General features: G+C 39.2%; 1 protein-coding gene across 1 annotated transcript; it reads left to right on the forward strand.

The window, feature by feature from the left end:
• The first annotated feature begins 399 nt into the window (after nt 1-399).
• LOC146369286 (uncharacterized) lies at nt 400-13,666 on the forward strand. The gene is made up of 4 exons (XM_084909364.1): nt 400-12,239; nt 12,317-12,451; nt 12,608-12,685; nt 12,867-13,666. The coding sequence occupies exons 1-4, from the start codon at nt 12,158-12,160 to the stop codon at nt 13,040-13,042; spliced, it is 471 nt and encodes a 156-aa protein (XP_084765490.1). The 5' UTR covers nt 400-12,157; the 3' UTR covers nt 13,043-13,666.
• Nucleotides 13,667-19,357: the final 5,691 nt, after the last annotated feature.

Below are 19,357 nucleotides of genomic sequence, written 5' to 3' on the forward strand. Positions count from 1 at the left end.
TAGAAAAGGTCTACTGTGTTTACAGCACAACTATAGGTACAAGCCATGAAGCGATCGAGCCCCCGGCTCATAAAGTCTAAAGCCTACAAGCACGCAGAGCTAGAAATTATTCAACTTATGAACTGTTTCTGCATCAGCAGGCATGCTCGCTGATTCAGAAACAAAACCATGGTAGCTATGAAAAAAATGTGTGCAAGGGAGGCCCCAGACAAGGGTGAGTCGCTATGGCGGGGGTGGGCACAGCCTTGTGGTTTCAGTGTAAGTCATGTGTCATGGTGGATACAGACTGCACACCCACTCTTTGATTTTTATTTTTTTCATCACAATGTTTAGTTTGGAAGGAAGGGGGCTTTACTAATCCAACTGGAGAGTCCAAGGATGAAAGGGAAGGTGGAAGGAGGGAGGGAGAGAAATGTAAGCTATATTTAATTGTAATGCTCCTTACAATTAAATGTAGATTCTATTTTTGGCTATGTAAGCAAAAAAAGAAAATGCATTCAGTTGATTATATCAGCAACCACACAGGTCCACAGAGTTCTTAAACAATCCTATAGACAACTTATTTACATTCTTTTAGTGGGCAGTGTGTACCAGCACCACATTGAACCTGCCACGAACAATGTTTGATTACTGTGGAATCAGTTGCGGGTCCAGCATGGCAAGAATTTACGACTCTGTAATCATCCTATCTGCCATCTTATCAGAAAAACAATATAGTGTAGTCTGTGTGTGGAGACTGGTACTTTTCTCCAGATTAAATATTAAATCTTTTGGTGTAAGTTATTTGGTGTTGTTTAGGATCATGTACCAGCTCACATTGGCAAGCTGGAATTATCACAGAAAAAGTCATCATATTTACAATGTGGTCTTTCAAACATGAATAATAATAGTTTTATAGTGAATCTGAACCCATTTTCTACTGTACAGTAAAGTGGTTTTCTATCATATGTGTTGAAAATTCCTCTGGCCGCAGTAAGACAAGGTCATGCAAAATTGTGAGATCTCACTATGCTGCTATACTGCAGTGCTGTTGAGATGGAGCTCTTTTATATTGTAGCTCATGGAAGGATTAATAACCACAAAAATTATGTCAGTTTGACTTTTTAAACAATGCATAATTCACAAAGCATAAGCACCAATAGAAATGTTGTATCAAAGAAGCCAGAGTCTGGCTGATATGAATTCTTTAGCAAGAGTTCCACTTATTGTATCACTGTCTGTCTTTCTTGAATTGACAGAAGTTGTATTGCTGTCTCCTCTGGGCTGAGGTAGAAGATCAAATACAAGGCATGAGATCAAATGACCATACCCAGAATTCAATACAACACCATAAGGGAAACATTTACACTCTTTTTGCTCTCTAAATATTCTCAAATGTTCAAAGATATCCTTTACAAAAGCTTGTTGCATCTCCTGTGTACAGTATATATTCAGTGTGCTGTTACTTCCATGATGGTTTTATGCTGTGAGAAACAATCTTTTAACATGAAAGCCAAATGGGTTCCATACAGCAACTGTTTTGACTGGAAAGGCCTCAACACAAACAGAGCCAGAGTCCACTAATGGCAGCTATGTTGCTATTCCATTTGTGCTGCCAAGGTCCTGCCGAGCCAACTGTATACGCTGTAGGTGACAGCTCGTCACAGTTTACACTGCTGTACAAATGCAGGACTGTCTGCTGTGTGTTTTTGCTTCCATAAAAAGGATGCAGGTGTGTAGGCTTAACCTCCACTTTCACCTCATGGTATGCAAATGTACACACATAATGTAGATCCTGTTAGGGTTGTGTCACTTTACATTTCCCAGGTGAGTCTTGTTAAAAATAACCACAGGCTGTTTTCAGCCCCAAGGCCCAACTATTTTCAAGTTGTTTTCATTAAATAGGTTGATGCTTGCTAGAGTCTCCTTGTATGCAAACTGGACTCACATGCACTGCACTTGCAGCAAGTTAAGCAACGAGTGCCGAATATAGAGCACGATAGAAGGATGTTTATGTACATTTGCTGAAGCGGAAGTTTCACTCAGAAAGATCTTTTAGAAAACCTGCAATGTTAGTCACTGTAGCTGACTGTCCTCTGAGTCATTTGTTTGCTTTTCATAGTGACACAAGGAGTGGAGGTCACTGAACCTTCAGGAGGTGTTGCAATCTCTCTGCCAAGCAGGCCAATGAAAATCTAGAGATACCTGGTGATAGAGAGCAGGGGAGTGGCCCCTTCTTGTTGTTCTGATATACATCTGTGTAGCAGAGGGTGTGGAAGAAGAAGAACGTTTAACAGGACTGATTAGGTAATTTAGAAAAAACACGCTCTAATGGTGATTGGACAGACGAGGGGGCGTTGTAAAGTCTGGTTCCACATGTTTTGAGGTTTTGCTTTAGCCAGAGATGTTTGCGTTCAAGCTTATCTATAAGTCTGTGTTTAGGTTCCATTGTTTGCATGATATCCACCACCGCAGAACCACATCTGCTTCGTGTCAGATCCAAAACAGTCCATCTCAGGTCTTTTTTCACAACAGCGCTGATCTCTGGCCCTAACAGCAAATAGCCTCCCATGTTACACGAGCCATGTGGAAATACAACACCATTTGGCCCAAAGTTGTCCAAATATGGCCCACAGCCCATTTGCTCACGCCAGCTCGTGCCTTAAAGCCTACCACAAGAAATCATTCCTCATATTCTTAATTCAATCAACAGCAGTTTCATTACTTGAGCACAACAGAGACAGATAACGGTGGTTCTCATTTTCCCTGCTCTGTCTCTTCAAAGTATTGAAGTGTTTTTTCAATGGCAAATGTAATTACTTGCTGCACATCTAGTGTAAAATGCTAATAGCGGCCAAGGAGAAAACCCCCTCTGTCTCTATTGGCTTAATACAGGGAATGTTTTGTGAGCCATAGAATCAACTCATTTAGGCTCTATTTGCCATTACTATGTGACCTCCGTATCAAGGCTATCATTTTCTCTGGCATTGTTCGAAACCTTCACCGCTGTTTCTCCCACACGCTCCCTCCTCCAGTAATCTGCGTCAGTTTAGTGATAATTATAGCTTACTGGAAGAGATGTGGCTGGCTGTGAGCACTGCCTCTTGGGTAAGAAAACGGCTGGAAAAAAAGCAAAACAAAACAAGGAGACTTCCATTTTCCTTTTTCCTCTGGGAAACAAAATGCAGAGCCGTGTGGGTGACATTCAGGGGTAAACAGGATTGCTGCTGCTCTGCTCTCCTTCTTGTCTCTGTTTCACTTCCAGCCAAGAAAAGGGGGCTGCAGGGGTGCATGACTGCTGCTTTCATCACTTTGATCCCCTTCTTCCTCACACAAACAGTCAGGAACTCATATACTCTCAATAACTAACTGGTGAAGTGCTTTGAATGGGAGCTGTGTTAATGGTTATGGTTTCTAGTAAGTCTTAGAGTGTGCGTGTACCCTCATGATACTGAGTGAGCGTCTGCAGCACGTACAGTATATGCATGTGTGCAGAAGGCTTTCACTGGCCTGATCCTGTTACACTAATGGTCGAGGGCTTGCTACCCTTTAATGGCGTGCATAGTTCACCGGGGACAGCTGGATGACACAGGGAAGAATGAAACACACTCACACTCTTGCATTCAAGAATGTCACATGGTTACACACAGGGCATATACACATATGTTGCATAAAGCATCAATGGACTGTTACAGTGTCTTTGCCATGCAGCTCCTTTTTCTTCCTCATATCTTTCAGCCCCTCCTCTTTGAGGCTACTTTATAAATTAAGGCAATCACTATGTGGGTTTCCACATATGGCAGATCTTGCTAATGTACAACACGTGCAATCTTGCTAATCTTTTTCCTCTCAAAATATATCCACATTTTTTTTAAATAGATGAGAGACTGTAAAATTTAACTAAAATCAGGCTGCAGAGAGTAAAGAAAGTGCATTCTTTGTTGACAGTGAGAGATCCTGGTAGAGCATCTCAAAACTGTTCAGACATTACGATCTCTAATTATTATCAAGAATAAAAGTAGATCATGTAAAAAGTGCACAAATATAAAAGCTCAGTAAGTGTTTTTGCTTCTTTCGTTTACTATAGGAATACTTCCCCTTTCGTTCTATATTCAGCTTTGTAGCTTCCTTCCTGTAAGGAAAGCAAAGCACATCTTTGTTGTTTATTTGCACAATCCGTAGAGCATTCTGCTGCATACTGGAATGAAAGTTGCCTACAGGTTTAAAAAGGGGAGTATAGTTGGCTGGTATCCCGGGATGGGCTGGGAAGATGTAGAGGCACATAGTGTTCCACTCTTCTTTCCTTTAGTAAATAATTTTAGGATAGTTTTGAACTACACATTTAATCCTGATGTTTAACATTTGTATATTATGTTTTTTTAGTGTTCAGAATTAATGAAAAACAGATATAATCATGTCCTTTTTTCATATGGAAAATTGACCTGTGCTTTTTTTTAAAACAGGCCCTAGACAGAGGGGAAAGCTCCACTGTCTTAAAAATAGTTTAAACTGAAGGGAAACTTACCAGCTCTTGGTCTAATAAATTTGGGAATTTGGTTACGGTTTTGCATAGGTTCCAATGTCAGGTGTCTGCCCGCATAGGTCTTTTCTTTCCTTTACAAGCTGTACAAGTGGTGTGGGACCACACATGGAAAAGTAGTGCACAGTTTTGCATTTCCATGGGAGTAGCTCTGTATCATGTCCACACCTTCAGCTCTTTGGGATTCAAGTTTATCAGGTGTCAGCAAGCCAGAACTGCATCGCTACAGGCCAAATAAAGAGCCCAAGCTCACCCTCCACAGCAGGAGGCTGAGCCCAACAGCAGAATTCACAGCACCCAAGAGAACAACAACAACAATAAATAACGATAATGAAACAAAAGAAAAAGTTATTGTCAGGACATTTTTATTACATAAAAGTTCACAGAGGAAGGCTTGTAGAGCAATTAGGACTTTGGACCCTGATCACTTCAGTCATTTTAAAGTTTCATCCAGATTTACATATTATTGCAGTACTGCACAGCTAAATATGTGAAGTGGTGTACTGCGCTCTGTGGATCCAGAGGGGCCCGCATAAAATGCGATAGACTGTCGCAAGTGATGTCACTTTTATCCGGGTCGCTTACTGATGTAGACCCCAAGGGAGAAAACCTGGAGAAAATCGGATTTCTCTTTAGCTCATTCCTCATTTCCTCTAGTTGATCACAGCTGCTACTTGCATAACACTCCTGAACCTTCAGGAGTGCGACTAAAATTAAGCATCGGAAAATCGCATAAAGCTGAAAGAATTTTTTAATTAGAAAAATAACAAATACTTCAAAAGCAGCGACAAAGAAAACACTGACTGCAAGGGTAAATCAGTACTGTAGCTCACAGTTAAGTCAGTGATCAATTTGCAGATACTTGAAATATCAGCTTTTTACAACACTGCAAAGTCAAAGATGGTAATTTTAAAAAATTCCTCATTATGTTGATAGACATCATAATTTAATGGGCATTACGTTTTCTGCAAAATGACTTTGCTTTTGCAAATTAGCATTGTGCAAACAGACTAGGATGAATACTTGATTTTTTACACTTAAGACTCTTTCTACCTATAAACTAATATCACCTTCTTTGCCCTTACTTTTGTAAAAATCAGCACCTGTATGTGTGATGTGTTCAGTAAAGATTTAAAGGTAAGAACTGCTCAGTGACATTTGATAAACTGAATATTTAAAGCTTGCATGTAATCAGTGTTGGGGAGTAACGGAATACATGTACCACCGTTACGTATTTAAAATACAAAATATGAGTAACTGTATTCCGTTACAGTTACCGTTTAAAAAGGTTGTATTTAGAATACAGTTACTTTGTTGAAATAAATGGATTACACAGCGGTACTTTCCTGTTTCATATTGTGGTGTTGTTGTTGTGCTAAGCTAACAGGCAGAATGCTACAGGCATAGCTCTAAAGAATGTAGCCTCATGGGCAGTGTAGTCCGTGTTGCAGGGAGAATGGACTGGCATACCCGTTATGTGTCTGTGAGCAAGAGGAGGGAGAAAAAGGATAGTGGAAAAGTACGATCTGTCATCGAGCAGAAACGGGAGCTGGAAGCATGTAAATATAATAATAACCACTGCAGCCAAGAAGAGCGCCTGACGAGCCCAGTTGTAAGTAAGCTATTAAGACTCGACTGTACACTGTGTTCGTGTTTTCCTCCGAAAACAATAAGTTCCGTTGGAGCAGCCTTTCAACGCCTCTCTCTGTCTCTTGCAAGAAAAGTTGACCCACACAACAAAGTAAAGCTAGTTTTCGGCTACAAGCCGACACGGACCCCACCATATTAGTCAGAGGTCCCTTTACTACGGTTCGGAGCCGTGGACCTTCAGTAATAGTAATAAATCACACAGCAATAGTACATTCACGTAGTTGTAAAAAGCATGATAATATATTAAGTAATCCAAAGTATTGAGAATACGTTACTCTCATTGAGTAACGTAACGGAATACGTTACAGAATACATGTTGGGGCATGTATTCTGCATGTAATGTCATTATTTTTGAATCAGATATTGGCTCTGTATATGATAACAAGTTCATTTTTTCAAGTTATGAATTTGAATTTCAGCTGATGATGCTTATATTTAGTCAATGAATTCCACCTTTATGCTAATACTAAAGGTAGTATCAAGAGTATACTGTTGGTGTAGGGGATGGAAATCAGCCACAATAGCTTGAGAAATATTGGGTTACATTTTGTAGGTAGAATTCTTAGATTTTAGAGCCTGTACTTTTTTCATTTTTACCTGATTAAAGAAGAGTAAAGTAAGTCAGCTTTTAACAGAATACTTTTTAACTCAAGTATCTTTACTTCTACGTAAGTAAAGGATGGCTGTACTTCTGATCACCATGCAAAGAGCAAAGCTACTTTAAACAGGTGATCCATGCATGGAAAATTTCTACTAGTTGGACAGCTGTAGCACTCACTTCAGTGACCACTACCTTTGCCCTCGCTAAGTGTGCTTTCTAATTTTGTCCACCTCGTGGTCTGCACTGTGGATGACCACAAAAGGCCCGGTGCATCTTCAAAGAGATACGTTTGTACTATCAGCATCTTTAGGATCATCGGGAACTGAGAGGCAGCCTCTCTCAGTCAGTGCTTGCATTTTTTGAAACCCCCACTGCTATCACAACTGTGAGAAATGTGTGACTCAATTACTTCTTGTAATGCTTCTTTCTAATCCTGCTACTGATTACTTATCATCCCACTTCTTCCATGTTGCTTGGTATTTTTGTCGAGCGTCAGGCTCTGCAAATTACATTTACCCCCCACATGCCCCTTCCATTTCATATATTGTATAACAGGTGTGGCTGTTTCCAAGTGATTATGCTGGTAGAACAAACAGTGTCTCTAATTTACTTAGGGAAATTGTCTGACCTAGTGGAAAGTGGATGTTTGTCTAGTGTGAAATGTTGGGTAAAAAAAAAAACCCTCAAAAACTCCAGGTGCCCAATTCTCACTCATTCATTTGAGCCTGGAAGACACAGGCAGGTAAATGTAAGTGCACATACTCACTCACAAGAGAGAATACAAAAACTGCAATGTTTTCAACGTATTAATGTCACGCTTTACATGAACTTTATTACATAAAGTTTAAGCCATACCAAGAACCAAGTGAATCAGTAAAGGAAGAATAATTGTATAAAGCCAGTCTGTGTTCAGCTTGAAATAATAATTGCAGTGTTTGGTTTTTGTTGATTCTTTTTTTTAATGTTTTAAAACTTCTCCGTCGGCTCTGTTAACATCACTCTGGGACTCAATGAAAGCAATGCTAATAAGGTATGGGTGACATCTGCTTCTTCTTCCCTTTTCCCTAGCATCCGTTTTTCTTAATTCTCAGCCTTCAATGGAGTGAATCTCAGCGTTGTTAATTACAACCTCACCCAAACCCCCTCCCCCGCAGCTCTCTGTGCTGTCAGATGTTCACAGCAGAGGAAAGGTGCAAAACTCAGATTTGAAACCTTTCATTTAATTATAAAAGAATCCTAAAAAGTACAAAACTTTTTATTAACGTTTAGTAAAATTAAATTTTATTAATGTCCTTTAAACTCACTGGAAATAATATACCATGCTTCAATGTGCTATAAGAAACTGAAGACTCTCAGAAGGCTCAGGCTGAAAAGGCCTGATCAATAAACAGGAGATCAATAGCTTACCATTCACTGAGTCACAGTCCTTTTTTTTTCCAGTTGTTCCAGCTGATCAGTTGTTCCAGTTGATGTTCTACTGTTCTCTTTCATATTTGCTGCTAAAGGGGTCTTAGTACTGTGCAAAATTCTTGAGCCATCCCTCATATTTTTATATTTTGCTTCTAAGATGACAGAGTTTCTTATATTTTCTTTAAGTGTTCGTGAGCTCTTCTGGCTTTCTGGAGGTCTTCAAAAGTTTTTTCTTTGGACATTGGATGCTTTTTCACACTTTTGTTTATTTATGAAGCCACTTAACAGTGACCTCTAAATAATTCAAGCATAAAAAAGACATTAAACTCAAGGATGAACCACTGTAACAGAAAAGCCCTTTTAAATCAGATTTTTAGGCACTTTGTTAGTAGCAGCCCCTTATTTGTTCCCATTTCTTTAGTTTAATAGATGAAAAAGGCCAAAGATAATGCCACTTTACAGGCATAAAGAGTTTTGCACCACCAAGGTGATCCCAAAGAGCTATTAGCTAAAAGCCTGGCATATGTCAGGATGCTGCGCAGTGTGTTTTTAAAAAATGAGGAAACTGGACACGTTGAACACAAAAGATGAAGTGGGAGGCTTAAAAAATATTCTACAGCAGATAATAGTATCTGAAAGTTATGATCTTAAAAAACACAATCCACATCTGGCACAGAGCCTGAGCCATTCTGTCGATCCATCTACTGTTCGCTGAAGCCTCATTAGAAATGGTTGCAGTAGAAGGGTGGCTGCCGAGAAGTCATTCTCCTTTAAGAATCCTGGAGAATAATTCCTGAAGACTAATTGCTTTGGTGTTTTGTACTTGATTTCCATGTATGTTTGCCCATGTTTTAATAAATTATTGCATCTATTTTCCATTTTTGCCAGCAACATATAAAAAAAACGCCATATAGTCCTGAATATAATATTTATCATAGCCGTGCAATGACTCAAAATGCCAAGACCTTTGCTTAAATATCACAGCTATAAGTTCAGCATGGTATTTTCCATGGTTTCATTCGCTTTTGCAGTTTATTTTCTTGTTTTCCATTGTAACAAAGAAAGAAGGCATTGTTAGGCTTTCTGCATCTAGTTAATGGCTGTAAATTTTAAATGCGAGTGTGGCACTGGGTTTTATGAAGCAATAGTAAATGCGGCCTGGATGTTTTCCTTGGCACGGATGAGAAAGCAGACTATTCATGAACTTCTTTTTGCAGCAAGCGGTAGCTCCAAACAATACATGGAGACCAATGTGCTTACAGCACATACAGTAAAACATAACCACTGCTTTGTCTGGGAAAAAAGTCATTCAAAAAAATTGTTTCTATAAATGATCAGTCAACGTTGCTCGGAATACTGAATCCCAATGAAACCAGAAAAAAAGAAACTTGTTTTTTAAAGGAATTTTTTCACTTTTATCTTTGCTGAACCTGATCTGACTAAATGGCTGCAAGTGTTTGCATATGAGTATACAGACATATGTACACAGTTAATACCTATACATAGTCTTTTTTCAGATCAGCTGTCTATTCATTTAAAAGAAACGTGACGCATTTTCTATATAATACCTGCCATCCCCTGAAAAAGCCTCCTGGATTGTTCCTTTTTCTCTGGCATGGAATAGTATCTCTAGGGGACAAATGCAAATATAATCCATACTGTATTATGTGGCAAAGAAAGACAGTGCACCCGATTGCAGACAATGCATTTGACTGACATGCTGTTTTGCTGGGATCACATTTCCACTGCTCTCATAACCAAAGACGTTAAGCCATGAGGCATTCTGTATTCTAATGTATGTAAAAACCTCTCTGGTTCTTACAGAGACTGCCCTTGCAGCAAGGTGAGGAAATATATGAAATCAGATTATTATTGAGCTCGGAAGGAGGTTCGGTCACGGAGCTGATTGCTAATCTGGGCGACAGATTGATTCAAATGTAATTTTCGACACGTGTGGCGTAAGCGGTGATCTTAATGTCTCAGATCAGGTTATGGTGCCCTGCTGGCTTCCATTTCCACATTTGCATGTCAGATTTTAGCTTTGTGGAAAAGGATTTTGCGTGGAAGTTCAACCATTTTCATTTCCTGGTTCAAATGAGAAATAATGGCATTATTATTACGATTATGGCATGGAAAAGGGGCATCGTAAGTGTTCTGTTTCCTTTTCCAAACCACTTCATGGCATACAGGTTGAAAAAGTAGTTACGCATGATGTAATCGACAAAATGAACCAAAATGCAAAACACAGACAATTGATTGAGGGGTAATAAAAGAGTTTATCGCTGGCAGAGTGGCAGGAAGGAAGCTTGCATGATGAGCTTCAGGCAAGCTGATGAGTTGGTGAGTGGACTGAAAGCAGGGGGAGAGGGTTGCAGGTAGGTAAGCGGGCAAAGTTGTAGTGGATTAATGCAAGTGACCACCTCCAAAGCTGAATCCAAATGGCTGCTTTGGCAGATAGGTACGGATCAGGTCACTGCTAATCCGACCCACTCGGCTGACTGGCTGTGCGCCAGTTTTTGGTGTATTTAATTCTATACCTGCTAATTATCACTAATTAGCAGGTATCTGTGTCTGTGCTGCACTAATCCAATATATGGCTGTACCTTATGAACTAAGTGAGACACACAAGGGAGCAAAACGGCTGAGTAAAACAAAGAAGACACGGTGAAAGAGTGCATTAAGAGCTGGGCTGAAATATTGCTGCAGTGATGAGTAAATGATCATCAATCTGGGAGGGTTGTTTACAGAGAAAGAAGGGTATGGAAAGTGAGAAGTCAACATTTGGGGTTTATTTTCTCAAAAATTCACCTTATTTTCTCTAACATGTGAGAAAATAACTGAAAATGTTGAAAATAACTGACAATTTTAAGTTATTTTGTCAAAATTTTGAAATGACAGGTGAACGAATGGCATTTTTCCATGGCAAAAACAAGCTTCAATACAACTGAGCACATTAGACACGGGGATGAAGAAAACAGCTGACAGAGAAGGGATGAATTGGAGATACATTTGTCAAGAAAGCAATACTAACAAATAAGAACAGTACATGGTCTACCTTTCTATACACAGCAAATCTCTGGAGTTAAAAATTCTGGAGTTAGGCATAAAAGTGCACAAGAGTTACATTCCGGGAGTTTATTTTTCACCTTATACTACAGTCAGTGTTGGGGAGTACTCTAAAGCGGTGTAATATTTAGGTGTTCATTCACTGGGTGCTAAGGAGTCTAATTCAACACATTGCTGGTGTTGTTTGTCTGTCGACCGTTACCGCGCCTATCTGTGTTTCTTTCTTGGACTCCGACATGTAGGAGGTAAAAATACTTTATTTACTTTGGAATTTTCTGTGAGTGTAGTCATGTTATTTATATATATATATATTCAGTTACATGGATGCATAAGTAAAATATAAAGTTAACTAACTAGCACTACATGTGTTTTCTGTATGTTATGCTGATTTGGAGATAGCAGCTAGGCTAATGCTAGTCAAAAGTTAGCTAACTAACTTATCTTACTGTATTTTAAGATACACATTTCACGTTGTCAATGAAAACGTTTATTTCTATTTCTTAATTTTAACACTAACGTTTAATTTAACGTTAGCTAACTACAGTAATATTCTGTTTAGACTCATGGTAATGGCCATATTTAACCAAAGAGAAGTGCAGCCTGCACTGATGAGATGTTGAGGTACCATTAACATCAGTTAGTTAGTCCTGCTGCACACTGAGATGTGCACACAACCCTGTCTCCAGAACTGTAAAGACAAGGACACAGCAAACATGCGGTCACATTGTCTGCTAAACCTAGCCTAGCTAAATAGATTTTAAGCAATATTTAGTGTGGACAGGCTAACTCAATGTAAGAAAGTGTTTATTGATTAAGTTATACACAGTTTACATAAAGTTACCATAAACAACCTCTTCTTCTTGTGTTGTGTTTCATAGTAGTAAAGGTATTTTTTTCCGTAGGTGGCCAAGATGTTGATAGAAGTAAAACACAGAGAGACAAAGAAATATGCAAAATTGGAAGAAGTCAGCTTCACAGATTTTGTGAGAGCAGGTAAGTTATGGTTTGTACTAAGTCATTAAAGAGGAAATGATAATGTTGTTAGTAACTGAGTGATGATTTTACTTCAGTGCAGCAGAAGTTTCTCATACCAGAAAATGCAGCACTGAAAGTCACAGATGAGCAGGGTATAGAGGTGGATGAGGATGTCTTTCCTGAACTTGCAGCAGTCAAAGAGGTGTGTTCTGTCATCTATACAGGTGAAGGTAAGTAAATATATGTTCTGATAGATTTTGAAGGATTTGATTTGTACAGTTACTCTTAAATAAACATTTTTAATTTGTCTAATATCCTGTGGTAACAATCACAAAATGCTGTTTTAATGGCTCAACAGTAAGTTGGATTTATCACATGCATTTCAGACATCCTGGAAACACAATCATCCAAGAAGCTGCGTGACTGCTCAGACCTAACACACTATGTGACACTCACACCTTGTGGTATGTAAATTGTATATTACCATAATAAAATACAAAATAACCATCTGTTCTCCTGGGAGAAAGTATAATTTAATCAAAGCGTGCAATTTACTGGCCCTGTGTGCATAAATGATATCTTTGTTGTGTTGTGTTTTTGATTGTATATGCCTTATATTCTAATATTTTTATTTGTCACCCTCAGATTTGACTGTCCTGAAGCAACATGTGGAAGAGCCCTCCTCTCCAAGTCTAAGAGATACATTGTCTGTCTCAACCACCAGCAGTCAGAGCAGTGACACAAGTGATGCCGGACTTCAAATGGTTCAGCCTCTATTGGACAGCATACATGAAAGAAATGTAGATACAGTACTTAACTGACTTATACTTGACTCTTTAGTTGTCATTACTTGAAAAAGCTTAAACACGAAGATAAAACAGATTAGAGAAAAATAATTTAATATAGTATTTCATGTAGTTTGCTCTGCAACTGTAGTGTGTAATAAGACTTGCTCTCTCTCTCTCTACAAATATATAGCTGTTTTTGTTATGTATGTTAACCATGAAACGTGTTTCCATGATCAGTGTCCTGCTTTTCAGGTAAATGAAACCATTTCTAAGAAGATACTGGTCCTAGAAAGGGAGAAAGTAAGACATTTCAAATGTTTTGATGCCCAAATGTCATATGGGTGTGATTTACAATTTTATGTTCTGTGAGAGAGTTGCATTACTTAATTTGTTGGCTTGATGGAGACTTTACAGAGTCTTCCTCACGTTAACGCTGCATTACAAGAAGTGCTTATTCTGTAGTCATTTTTTTCCTTTAATTCTGTTTTTTTTTCTTTTCGCCCAATGTTAGGCCTATCTGACCTCAACTGTTTAGCTGCCAATAATGGTGGATGTTATGCTATTACAGTACTGTTACACAGAATGTATGTTAATCCATGCAGCATTCATATTTGAATATGTTATTTTTGATAAATAAAATTCATACATTCATAATAATCACTATTGTGTTTTTGTAGTAATTTGCACCTAAAACCTAAAACTTTTTTCATTTGATGAGTAACACTATAAAAGAGTTAATATCAAACTTAACTCTAGTTATGAGTTAAATTTTACTCTATATGGTAGTAGAAATGTTACTCCATGAGAGTTTAGTTTTAACTCCTATAAAGAGTTGAAAAATCAACTCCCGGAAAAGAGTTACTCTAACTCTGCACTAGAGTTCATTCGATGGTCATGCATGTACACTCAAATGTAGTTAATCTGAACTCCCAGAGAGTTTATTCCAAAGACCAGAATTTGCTGTGTATGAGTCTCAGCTAGTCCACAGTGCACAAGTATTTTTCCTCTTAGACATTTTCTCAGTCACATATTAAAACTCAAAATCACAACTCAGGAACATGCAGTCAAGAGCATGCCAAGCCAACGGGCAGCATTATAACTTTAAGCCTAAACCATGGAGGCAAATCAGAATCACTGGCACCTTTCCCAGCCACCTACTTTCTCGACTGAGCTTTTGAATGGCTTCACCCTGAAAGGGCATCTGTCTTCAGTGACCTAAAACTGCATTTGCTTGTGGACCATACACAGACCTGCAGGACTAATTTGGAAATACAGGAGTGGCTATCAATAACAAGACTGGGCTTATCTAAGCCATTATTTAGAAGCCACACCTTGTACCAAGGAACCATGAACGTAAAACATTAGTGTAAACACTCCTTCAACCAAACAAAAGAAAACTGTCTAAAACTCACACTGTAGCTACATAACAAACAGGACACGAAGTCAAGATTAAGATAGAAGGCTATTCATTTACTATTACATAATATGTATGTGCTGTCTAATTAGTAGCCTTCACATTTGGAGAGATTCAAAGAAGCATGTCTGTCATCAGTAATAACCGTTCACTACACAGTGGTGCATATCTGGGTGTTCTTCATCCATCCACTGCTAAGGTTAAAAGGTGCTGTACAGTGGAGACCATTTACCATCTCTGTAAGGATTGGCTGTGAGTAGATGTTTCTTCTTTCTAAAGGTCATGAGACAAAAAGGATAGGGATAACTTTGAACTTTTTTTAAGATTCCCTGAAGACACAAACTTTTTCATATTCTTTAAAGCTCTTTGTCATTTTGCCCTTATAATCCTCCTCTCTTTTGTGCCACTGCCTGAATATTAACCCCACCTCTCCCAGGCATTGTCTAATTAGTGGTCAGATTTTAATAATAGAGGGATGTAGGATAGTCCCATCTAAGGGACCTATTTACGAAACGACTGCCCCTGTGCATGTGACCATGAACCCTTGTGTCCTTTCACTGTAACAGGCTTTTGAAGTGCCACTATCTAAAGTCTGGGAGTATGGCTGCATACTTATCAATGTATGCACTTCTTTACGTTTCTCATTTTAAAAAATTGTAATCTTAAGCATTTTTCTCCTTAAATTACATTTTGGCTATTTTTTCCAAGAACAAAAGTTGCTTTTTCTGTCTTGTGGCATGAAAGCTGCTGTAGTTTCCTCTTTTAGGGAAGTGTGGGGATTTTTATGTCAGCGTTCCAGCTACGGTTTGTGGTGTGCAAACATTTACTGTAAGAAGAGGGGAGTTTGAGAGACTAAAAGGGAAAAAGAAAAAGGGAAATGGTCAAAACAAAACAGGGAATTTTAGAGGCAGTGAATGTGTCATTTTGTCCAAACAAAAACAAAGTAAACCTTTATTTTTATTTTTGAAAAAGCCCCAAAAGTCTGCCTCCTTGCATACTGTAAACTCATGCTATGGACTTACTTCTCTGGCACTCGAACAGTAGCAAATAACATTCTGCAGATTTCTCGTGGCAGCACAAAGGTCATTCAGTCTGCAACAGATGCTAAAAGGCCAAATCACAAGCTGCTGTAAGCTTGCCACTGGTGAATTAGCTCCTGTGTTCGTCCACATCTGTTGTGATCAGCTACGGTCCTGCACTGGCAGAATAAACAGATGAACCAGTGGCCTGCTTAAAACAGCATACTTACAAATGTTATTATGAGCCAGGATACCATATCTGACATTATTTTTACCTTGTGTGTGTGTCATCACGTCAAAATGTGTTTCTGGAGACACCTAGTTTAGCAGGAACCACCACAAAGGCGACTGAGCTCTTTGGCAGCATTAACAATGTGGCATTCAGGCTACTTGGGGCTCATCACCTGATGCTTGGCCGCAACAAAAAACTTAGTCACAGTTGTGTGGCAACAATGAAGTTATCACATGGGAGAAAAAACATAAGCAGCTATGTTTGGTATGGTGTGAACGAAATCTATCAGAGGTATGACAACATATCAGGTTCTACAGAAACGTTTGCCAGTCTTTGTGACCTTTATATGTTCTTAAATAGCATCCGACATCTGAAATTATTCCACAGAAGGCAGAAGCCCGTCACTACCAAATCTGGACTTTTTTGGAGCTGAGGCCCCATCTTTAGTCAAAATCGCATTCAGTCCGTCAACTCTAACAATAACTAACAAAGCCTATATTTTAATGAGACAAAATAGCAGTTTGAGAGTATAAACAGACTTGATAACATTCAAATGAATAGTCTCACAAGCCCTACATATTTTACCCAGCGACAGACATTATACACCCTCTCTCACACAAGTACATATAACTGAATAAGACTCCACAGGAGGCATGAAGATTGTCGCTCTTGACTCAGAGGACCTACCAGGCTGCATGGCTCATTACAGCTCCTGAGCCCTCCTCCACAGTCCTGTAATTATAAATCCCCTAACAACCCATCCGCATAAAGCCTTTCATTAGGAAAGTCTGAACTCATCATTGTCCAAGATATCCATCTAGTTTCCTCTAGGGTTTTGAATTTACATGGGCAAAATGGCCTGTTTGTTGACAGTGCAAGTGCAAGGGGAAGTTTGGAGTGCTTCAGATCTGCTGTGTTTGAAGCGTTTATACATCACATGCCTGTGCAGGGGCAATTTGAGTGTTTAATCTGTGTTTTTCTGTGTGCATAGAGTGTTTGTGTGTGCATGCTACAGCTAGGCAGAATGAAGGCTGATTGGGTTTGAGAAGGCAGAGATGTAATCAAGGTAGGCAAATGCTACAGGCTGAGAGGCGTGTTTACGCTTATCAGCCACACACACACAAATATAAAATTCATTTTGAATACACCCATTAAGAAACCTTTAGCATACACGCATAATCGCACACTCGGTCTTCAGGACGGCAAGGATTATCAGAGGAACTTGCAATGATACGCAAAGTGCAGTCTAACAGATAAGAAACAGAAAGCTATGCTGTGAAATCCAAACATCATCAGCTTTCATTAGTTTGGCTCTGTTGATTTGCATACAGTCCTTGGTGTTCCAGTCACCTGTGTGCATTTCTAACACACTCTCTGCCCTTTCGTTTTTTCTTCCATGTCAAACGCTGAGAGCATGCAAAGATAGCAAAAAATCCCATTCACGTGACTTAATGATTTGCATTTACAAGCAGAGACACATTTTGGGACACTGGTATGGGTGGCATAATAATAAACAGTCCAACGTGTCTTTGGTGTCTGCATCCATATTGTGATGTGTGATGCTGAGTAATTCTGCAGAGTGAACCTTTTGTGTGCTTTTGCCTATTTTTGACATCTGTATGCTGTTATAACAGTGGATGATCACATTTAAAGGGATAAAAATTTCAAATCTGACTCATATGATGTCTCACATCTCATTTCAAACAAACCTTCACTAGCAAATCTGAATGTGTTCAGAGTCTGCTTTGGAGTGGTTCTTTCTAAGCAATCCTTTTCTGTGGCTGCTTCTAAGTACAGGTCCTCTTCTTGCCTGCACGTTGCCACAGGGTTCTGTTTTGTGGCCTTTATTGTTTCTGTTGTATCTGCCCCCTCCTCAGCACATTTTGAGGACCTTTAAGGACATTTATTTTTACTGCTATGCGGATGACATTCACTTGTATATTGGTGTGAAGCACTCAATATTTATCTTCGAAGGTTTTGAATAACTAACGTTTTTAAATCACATCAGATTTAATTTTATTTCCTCCTCACACACAGATGTGGCACTGTTTCCTGTGTGTGAAGAAGAACAATGAGAAGCTTCTGTGGCTGTAAATGACAGCAGTTTGCAGCCAAATGACTCTCGCTTTCATCTGAAATGAACCAAGTGCAAATAAATTAGACGAATACCATGATTTTTTTCACTCTATTTATCTTTGTCACTATTTTTATTTACTATTTCAATAATAATAATATCAACAATTCTGTAAATATTTATTCTAGGTTATATTATTTTTTGCTTTGCAAAGGTAGGAAAGCTGTTTTGAGTTAAGACTGACAGTGCCTTATAAATAATATAAGACTGCTATTTGATTGTTTTCTGGTCTTTCAAGTGCAACATTTAGTGACATATTGTGTATTTTCTTTATTTTTTAAGCTTTTTATTTTTACTACAAAGCACCACCAGGTACTACTGATCAAAATTTCTGGTTGTCTAAAAGTTAAATGAGGAGTTTGCATGTTCTCCCCGTGTTTGCGTGGGTTCTCTCCTCCCACAGTCCAAAGACATGCAGTTAGTGGGGTTAGGTTAATTGGAAACACTAAATTGCCCATAAGTGTGAATGCGGGAGTGAATGTAAGTGCGACTGGTTGTGTGTTAGCCCTGTGACAGACTAGTGACCTGTCCAGGGTGTAACCTGCCTCTCGCCCTAAGAGACAGCTGGGATAGGTTCTAGCGAACTGCAGTGGATGGATGGATAAAAGTCAAATGTCCTAATTAAATTAATTACATTAAACTGTCTTCCTTGGAAAACACACACACACACACGCACACACGGACACAAAAGAAACAGAACAAAAAACAACTTTTTAGTGTTTTATTTTTTTCCCTATTAACTTTTATTCTCCCTGTTGTAAAATGCGCAGAGCGTTACAGGAGACCATAAAATAGCCTTTCAGTCTTGTTCTTCTATCAGTTTTGTCTCCTGTCTGCCAGCTTCCCCATTTAAAACGTATTGTTCTGAATCACGAGATGAGCCACGGTTTGCCCATGCTTTTCCCACGTGCCTACGCTGTTCCCTCTCTGTGCCAGTCTTGTTTGGCACTGGCTGTCTCCCTCTGCAGATATAAGAGGCTCATTGAAGTGGTGAATCCCCAGAGGACAGTTCTGCGGGGGTTGGTGGAGATGCCTAACAACAAGCCGCCCATTATGAATCCAAGACAGATGCAGGTTGTGTAGTATGTTCGCTGGGAAGTGATAGTAGGCCTGTGTGTATGTTGTTGTGAAGACTAATCAAATGACCATTGTTGATTATGTCTGTGATGTAGGTCAATGGAGTTTTCCACCCGCCCATACCCACTGGACTTTCTGACCTCTTGCTTTGTGAGAAACTCCTTTTAGAGCCACTCGGATGGGTTTGCATGTGTCTGTGTGTATAGATTGCCTTGCTGAGAGAATGAATGATGTCACCAATCCCTGCAGTACAATCGGTCCTGTTGATGTCTCCTCACAGTCTGAAAAGAAAGGCAGTGTTCACTGTCTCGCCCTGTGGCTGCACCACACTGTTATTGACCTCTCTGGTCAGCACCCAAGATTAAGATACACTACAAACTGTACTTATCTCTTTATAGCAGTGGACAATGGTGAATTAATACCATCCCTTAAACCATAATTTGGTGGTAGAGCAGGGTATAGTGACTCATCT

The sequence above is a fragment of the Perissodus microlepis genome, chromosome 17, assembly GCF_051167445.1.
Source record: "Perissodus microlepis isolate ML-2025 ecotype Zambia chromosome 17, ASM5116744v1, whole genome shotgun sequence".
Lineage (NCBI taxonomy): Eukaryota > Metazoa > Chordata > Actinopteri > Cichliformes > Cichlidae > Perissodus > Perissodus microlepis.

Bases quoted from the DNA above. Each gene is read 5' to 3' on its own strand.
- LOC146369286 (XM_084909364.1), top strand. From the start codon at position 12,158: ATGTTGATAGAAGTAAAACACAGAGAGACAAAGAAATATGCAAAATTG. The intron at 12,240-12,316 runs GTAAGTTATGGT...ATTTTACTTCAG, and splicing joins CACAGATTTTGTGAGAGCAG to TGCAGCAGAAGTTTCTCATA. The intron at 12,686-12,866 runs GTATGTAAATTG...TGTCACCCTCAG, and splicing joins TGTGACACTCACACCTTGTG to ATTTGACTGTCCTGAAGCAA.